This window comes from Microtus ochrogaster, linkage group LG8, assembly GCF_000317375.1.
Source record: "Microtus ochrogaster isolate Prairie Vole_2 linkage group LG8, MicOch1.0, whole genome shotgun sequence".
NCBI lineage: Eukaryota > Metazoa > Chordata > Mammalia > Rodentia > Cricetidae > Microtus > Microtus ochrogaster.
The window spans coordinates 10,437,645-10,445,305 of NC_022033.1; the positions used below are offsets into that span (position 1 = coordinate 10,437,645).

Genomic DNA, 7,661 nt, shown 5'->3' on the forward strand with positions numbered 1-7,661 from the left:
CCAAAGCTACAGAGAAACCCTGTTTCGAAAAAAAAAATAAAAAATAAAAATAAATAAATAAAAATAAACATAATTTTAAAAACGCAAAGAGGGAAGGGCAGTGGCAAGATTATATAGCAGTCAGTCAAAACACTACCTGCTGCCAAGCCTGTGGAAAAACTGACTTCCGCAAGCTGTCCTCTGACCTCCACAGGAGACAGTCAGTCTCTCTCTCAGGAGTTAATGGTTAAAAGAACAGACTTTCTTCTGTACATTCAGAGAAGGCTTGGACATTAAATAAGTCAGGAGTATCACCATGCGTTAGCCCCTTGCAAGGTGCAGACCCACTAGGTCAGAGGCAAAGCCTCCATACAAGGGTACTCACCCTTCTTCTGTATAAAAATCCTGAGCAGTGGGTTGGCGGTGGAAACGGCCTTGTGGTAGTTGTCATCATTGTTTATGGGCAGTAGGTCCCCGTGGATGTCCGCATAGCCCACTAGCACGTCAACATTGGGGATCTTGTGCACATGCTGCAGCAACCCATAAAACTCCTCAAATTTCCCAGGTTTGGATCTTTCCAGCGAAAACCGACGAAACTCGGCTCCAAACTACAAATGTAACATCAGAAAGCAGGAAGTTAGCAGCCATGGTGGTGCATGCCTTTAGTTCCACTTGGGAGGCAGAGACAGGAGGATCTCTGTGAATGTCAGGCCACAGAAAGCCATGCTGTGAACCTCACTGCAGGAGCGGAGGGAAGAAAGGCACAGGCCGTGCCCCTGCCTGCAGCTGCTGCCTCACTCTGTGCCCAGGTCTCTAACTGTGCCTGAAGCCCAGACCAGGGCACCAGAGGCATTCACAGACCTAACTTCCTACCACTGCAGAGCACCCCATAAGAAATTATCTTTTCACAGGCCGACAGAGTGAGGTCTAAGTGGAAAAAAGGACTTTGAGCTTCCTGGCCTGAAACAAATGACGTTATCATGTAAGAAACAGGTCTAAATACGGAAAAGAAGCATCCCCCGAGTTAGTGTAAGAACAAAAGAGCTTATTAACAAACACATCAGCTTTAAAATCCTGCCCCATCTGGCTAAGGAGCACAGCTGTCCCGTCCATCCATCTGTCCAGCTGTCTGTCTGTCCTTGTGCTAGGCTCAGTGTTGGGCTGCAGGGACTAGGAGGCCAGCTTGCTTCAAAAGCTCGGCAATTAGTGGGTGAGGAGAATAATTGCCTCAGGGAGGCTGGAGATCACAGGACAGGCAGGAAGCACCCTCTGTCATCCTATTTACCTTCCAGGTTCCCTAAGGCCACACATTAAAGTATCTCCTAAATCCCTGTGGGACTGGTGTGGTGTGCTCTCAAATGGGAAGCCCAAGAAAGGCTCTTCAGGCTTCTTCAAAAAGTGTCCCATGCCGGGCGGTGGTGGCGCACGCCTTTAATCCCAGCACTCGGGAGGCAGAGGCAGGCGGATCTCTGTGAGTTCGAGACCAGCCTGGTCTACAGAGCTAGTTCCAGGACAGGCTCCAAAACCACAGAGAAACCCTGTCTCGGAAAAACCCAAAAAAAAAAAAAAAAAGTGTCCCATCACACCATTTTAACCCTCTCTTTAGGAGTCACTGGGTATAGAGCATATTAAATGATTAGTTAAATGCCAGGGGCGGGGCTGGAGAGATGGCTCAGCAGTTAAGAATACTAGCTGCTCTTGCAGAAGACAGGAGTTCAGTTCCCAGTACCCTCACAACCACCTCTAACTCCAGTTCCAGGGGATCTGATACCTTCTGACCTCCAAGGGCACCAGGTACACACGTGGTGCTATACACACACACACACACACACACACACACACACACACACACACACAGGCAAAACACATACAGTAAACAGAGGGGGGAAAAGGAAAGGAAGAGGGACTCTGGTTCATGGAGGGGGATCTTACTTTTTTTCTTTGAGGCTGGAAGCGTAGCTCAGTGGCAGAGTATGAAATTAGCATGTGCAAGGCTTTCCAGCCAGAACCACAAAAAAATGCGTAAAGTAAATGTTCGCCAAACATGTTTGACCGGCAGACTTGTTTTCTGTCTAAATTCCTAGGATGGCCAGGAAACATGAATGTTCCACAGGAACAGCAGGTGCCAGGCAGAGAAAGGCCCTCATCCCAACAGGCTTTCACGACCAACGCCAGCCCAGGGCACCCAGCCATCCAGCCCTTCACTACCTATGGCCGACGTCCTCTTGCCTGCATACCCACGGTTTGACATTAAAACAAAATTCGCTGGTCCTACTCCTAGCAAATTCAAAGTTTCCAAAACACATTCCTGAGATATAAACACTAACATTCGTCAAGAAAAATCAGGTGACTCATATCTAAAGCTCTCAAAAAGTTAGTCACACCTACACATTTCAGAATAAATAAAGCCCAGGGAACACCCTCCATATCAGTCGTCTGACGACGCTATCAAAGGCAGTTTCTCCTCTGCTTTCTGGAGTCCAGAGAGCAGGCTGACTCACCCCAGGCTATCACCTCCCCTCCCCTCCCCTCCCCTCCCTGGAGTCTGAATGGTAATGCACCTAATGATTTAACCCTTTAGGTTTCCCCAAAGCTTCTGCATGCAAGTTCTTGGCCCAACATCATCTTCTCTGGTTTAAATTCGTAGATTAAAAACAGCAGGTGCCCTCGGCAGCCAATGCTGGCAAGGAGGGGAGGCGGTGGGAATGGATTACCTCTTGCTGCAAAGTAGGATTGTAAAAACTTTTAGGACATGAAGAAAAACTAGAGATCAAATTAAACCAATCAATAATTATTCGCCTCGGAATTTTTTTGGGGGGGCTGGACCAGTCTGCCTGGAATCCAGATGTATGTGGACTTGTTTCCCAGCACCTGTTGGCATAGTCTAGAACTTAGTTTTCTTTGGAGGGAAGGGGAATGAAACCTGGTCCTCTGGAAGAGCAGTCAGTGCTCTTAACCACTGACCCATCTCTGTCCCTTATTTTGTTTGTATAGTAGGATCTCCCTGTGTGGCTTTAGTTGGTCTTGCAGTGGGAGCTGCGATGTGAAGTGTTTTTAGAAGGACTGTGAACTCTCCATGTGCCCTTGAATAGCAATTAGAAAGCTGTCTGTTTCAAGGCTGTCTGTGAGGGGCAAACGTCTTGGCTGTGAGGGCGACACAACCCAGCCCCAGTTTGCCAGTTCAGCTCGGCTTCGGTACAACAGCTACAGCCCCCGCCCTGGGGACCAAGGTTACCTAAGGACGTCACCGTGATTACAGAGAACTTTCCCAGTTCTGGAGAAACAATCAGGAAGATAAATCAGTTACCAAAGAAATCACCCAGTTGCTGGCTTCACACTTCTCCCCAGACCTATATTTATATTTACACCACCCATTACTGCATCTTCTGTACCATGCCTTCCTTTCCAGAGTAAAGATGATAAAGTCGACACTACTGTTTCTCTTTCTTTCTTCAAGACAGACAGACAGGGTTTCTCTACACAGCCTGGCAATCCTAGAACTAGCTCTCGTCTCTAACTCAGAGATCCGCCTTGCCTCTGCCTCTTGAGTGCTGGCATAGTCTCTTCCCAGCTGACTCTATTGTCTCTGTGACAGAGGCTCCTGGTCGTCATGCATGACCTGCATAGATCCAGTTTTGGTTCCAATCTCTTAATTGTGGTATTATAAAACTGACATCGAACCAGCAAAATGCCTCAGCAGGTAATGGTGCTGAGAACCCACTCCCGAAGGTGTCTTCTGACCTCTGCACCCACACTATGGTACTGGTGAATCCCCTCCCCCCCAGACTCATGCACACCAAGTAAATAATTACAATGTAATAATTTAATGAATGTTTACCATCACGTAGCATAAAATGTAACTCTTTTTTTACAAGCAGGGCTAAGCTAGGACTCCTGCACACACCTTTACTCACAGCAGAGGCAGGCAGACCTCTGTGAGTTCAAGGCCAGCCTGGTCTACAGAATGAGTTCCAGAACAACCAGAGTTATGTAGAGAGAGACCCTGTCTCAAAAACAGAACAAAAACAAAAAAGAGCATGAATTGCTCTTACAGAGGACTGAAGTGTAGCTCACAAGCACAGGGAACTTCAGTTCCAGGGGAACCAACGCCCTCTTCTGGATTCCACACACACCTGCATTCATGCACACATATAATCTTTTCTTCTTTTTTTTTTTAAATAAAAATTAAGTAAATTCCAGTGGTAGAGGAAGTCAATCTCTGAGTTCAAGGCCAGCCTAGTCTGCAGAATGAATTACAGGACAGCCAGAGCTACACAGAGACCCTGTCTTAAAAAAACCAAGAAACAACAACAAATTTAAGGTCCACAGACCTCTGTTTTCGTTTATTGGCACGTGGAACAGCCAGACTGCATCTCACCGAGCACACGTTCTGATTACCTTGCAGCCCTTTAGGGGAGTGTGCTCGCTAGGAGCGCAGGATGGCAGCTGAAATACACACCACATACTTTGGACAGAACTATGTAAAATATTCAAAATCAGTAGATGGAAAAGAAAAATAAAAATCTTGAAATTCCAGTCCCAAAGAACTCAGTTTCCTACCACCAGAGACCCACTCCTACCTGATTTATTGGCACACCTAGAATTGCTACTCATTTCTTCCTATGATAAAAAATTAAAGACTCACTACCAAGATCAGACCATAAAACTGAGTGGTTAGCATTGCACAACATCACAAGTGGTTTTCTTTTCTGACCTCAAGTCCCACAAACCAAACTACAAAAAAAAAAAAAAAAAATGCCGGATTAAGTTCATGTGTTGAGCCTGGCACAGACAGCCACAAAAGGGCCAGAGAAAAGATGTTCGTTTCTGGAGTTACTGTTACCCTTGCATTCAAACAATTCACCTCAATTGGCTATTATGCCATGGAGAGCCCAGCCCAGGAAGAGTATGCTTCTTAAACTACCATACAGTTTTATTTTATTTTTAGATCAGGCTGGTCTCGAACTCAGAGATCCACCTGCCTCTGCCTCCCAAATGCTGGGACTAAAGGCGTGCACCACCATGTCCAGCTCAGTTTTATTCTAAAAAACAAAACAACAATAACAAAAAAAAAACCTTAAAAAATTTTGGGTACATATGGTCTCTGTACGTGTGCCATGTGCAGCTGCCCTGGAAGCCAGAGCATTACATCTCCTGGACCTAGTAAGGGGCTGGAGAGAAGGCTCAGTGGTTAAAAGCAAGGCTGCTCTGGGTTTGGTTCCTAGCGCCCATAACGTGGTTCACAAGTAAAACTCCAGAGCCAGGAAATCTGATTCTTTCTGGCTTCTGTGAGCACTAGGCATGCAGGTGGTACACAGACATATACGCAGCCACTTATATACATAAAATAGGAAATTTTTTAAAAATTTACAAGTTCTGGGCTAGAGAGATAGCTCAGCGATGAAAGCATTGGCTGCTCTTTCGAAGGAAGAGCAATTTCCAGCACCCACATTGCAGCCCACAACTGCCCGTAACTCAAGTTTCGGTGGATCTGACTCCCTCGCACGGGCATACACGTAGGCCAAATACCAACACACATAAAAATTAAATAAACAAAATAATCACTTTAAGAAATTAAAAAAATAAAGTACAGGGGCTTTTTGCTTGAGAGGGGTGAGAACTGAACGTGGGTGTCCCGCAAGAGCAGTGCCCATTAGTACCATCTTTCCAGCACCAACAGCCTATTATTACTAAGCAGATCTGGGTTTGAATCTAGTGCCTATTCTGGTAGACAAGTCCCTCCCTCCCCTTTATGAAGACTGATCTCACTGTCTGGGCCAAGGTGGCCCAGAACTCCTCCAGCTCTACTAGTCTGGCTACATGGTGAGTTCCAGATTAGTCTTAAATCAAAGTAGATTAAAAAAAAAAAGACATTAAAAGCAAATGTAGATCTGTGATTCTTAGTTAACAGAACATTGCTCTCAAGCCCAGACACCACACCTCACCTAAAGGCTTCAGCAGCTTCCTAAGGCTCCTTGAGCTTTCAAACCACTCCTGGGACAGACATTCCCCCAGGGGTCCCTTAACCAACACCCCACAGGTGTGCGCTACACTGCTCCTGTGTGTCTCACCTCAGTTCTATCCTAAATCCTCAGCATCAGCAATGCCCCCTGACCACTGTTCTATAAGTCGTTCCGTAAAAAGCCATCCGGCAAGACTTGGTCCTAGAGCAGAGCTAAGGAGACGTCACACCCTGTAGAAGCTGGTCATCTTGTTTCAGAATCTCAAAGAACCAGGTTCCTTCTGGCCTTTCAAAGTCAGGAGAAGCTTGCCTACTGTTCGGGTGGCTGCAGATCACCTTCAAATTCCATCTGAAAAGCTCCCTTGGGAAGACCGCATTCCCTAGCTAATCCCCCCACAGGCCACTCTGCTCACCGGGCCTTGAGATTGAGGAATTCCTCGGACACTGAAGTCACTATCAGCAGACTGGCAGACCCGCCAAGGGGGAAAGCAATCAACGTGAAGGGTCGCACTGAAAAGAGCCGCAGCGTCTCAAACTGTCAAGCGCTGCTCTAGAGTAAGGCGATAGGGCTAATTCCATAGATTAAATGCATACCAAAGTTACAGCTGGAAAAAGAGGCTCTCCTCCATTCGATGTGCCCCCGAACCCCAAGAAGGGGTGACATGAGACAACAGGGTGCTCCAAAACCCTCTGACTCATGCCCGGGGTGAAGGGCTTCCCCAAAGCTATCGCATCACTTAGCATTCGAGCGGTCCCCATCCCACCCCTAAAGCAAGGCGGGAATACGAAGGATGGAAAACAGAGGCTGTGATGCGGAACAGACTCGAGCGCTCCCCGCCGCCGCTCTCCACCAAGTTTCTCTTCTATGTGCTCGGTCCAGCAGATCGCCCTCCGCCCGTGTCCCCACCGGGGCAACCCGGGTCCAACCATCCCGCCGCCCCGCCCGGCCGCGCACCTTGCTCTTCACCTCCATGGTGCCCAGGCAGCCGCTGCTCACCCCGTGCCGGTGGCCGCGGTTCATGCTGAGCGCCGGGCCGGCGGTAGCCTCGACGGGGGCCGGCCCTCGGGAGCGCGGGCAGCGGGAGCGCGGAGAGCGGGCTCGGGACTCGGAGCGCCGCACGGCGCCTGGTCACCGCACCTGCCGAGGTCCGCGCCGTGCTGTGCCGGCTGCTCCGCGGCGGCCCGAGGGTCGGACTGGCAGTGCGGCAGGCGGGGACGCGGGTCCCTCCCAGGGAGGCTCGGGGGCGGCGGCGGCGGCCGCGGTGACGAGAGGGCGGAGCACAGTCCCACAGCCGCCGCAGCCTCGCTTCCCCGGCTGCCTCCCCCGCGGGCACGCGCGCGGCCGGGCGCTCGTGCACGCAGGCACGGCTGCAGCCGCGGCGGCACGTGCGCGCGCTCACCTGCAGCCTCCGAGCAGCCTCGGCGGCTCGCGCTCCGCCCACACCCAATAGGAAGCGCGCACCTGCGCCCGCGGCGCCAGCCAATCGGCGCACGGCCTGCGCGGCTCGCGCGGCGCGTGGGCGGGCCTCGCGGGCTGAAAGCCCCGCCCACTGCCTCGCGATTGGCGCTGCGTTGCGAGGGAGGGGCGGGATCACCTGAAACTCGGGGGCCTCTCTGTATTGAGCAGGGGAGCAGGAGGACGCATGCGCCGGCTGGGGAGTTTCCGCCCCGAGAAGGCACTCGGGGAAGGCAGGCCGGAAGCGCGAGCGCACCTGGACAG

At 50.3% G+C, this 7,661-nt stretch overlaps 1 protein-coding gene across 1 annotated transcript in view; it reads right to left on the bottom strand.

Annotated features, from left to right (window-relative positions):
• The window catches only part of Pard6b (par-6 family cell polarity regulator beta), a 22,046-nt gene extending 14,786 nt beyond the window's left edge, over positions 1-7,260 (bottom strand). Inside the window, exons 1-2 of the mRNA XM_005362850.2 lie at positions 6,897-7,260; positions 365-587 (exon numbers count right to left, since the gene is read on the bottom strand). Coding sequence (XP_005362907.1) covers positions 365-587; positions 6,897-6,962 — 289 coding nt within the window. The 5' untranslated portion in view covers positions 6,963-7,260. The remainder of the gene's footprint in view (positions 1-364; positions 588-6,896) is intronic.
• Between the last annotated feature and the right edge of the window lie 401 nt (positions 7,261-7,661).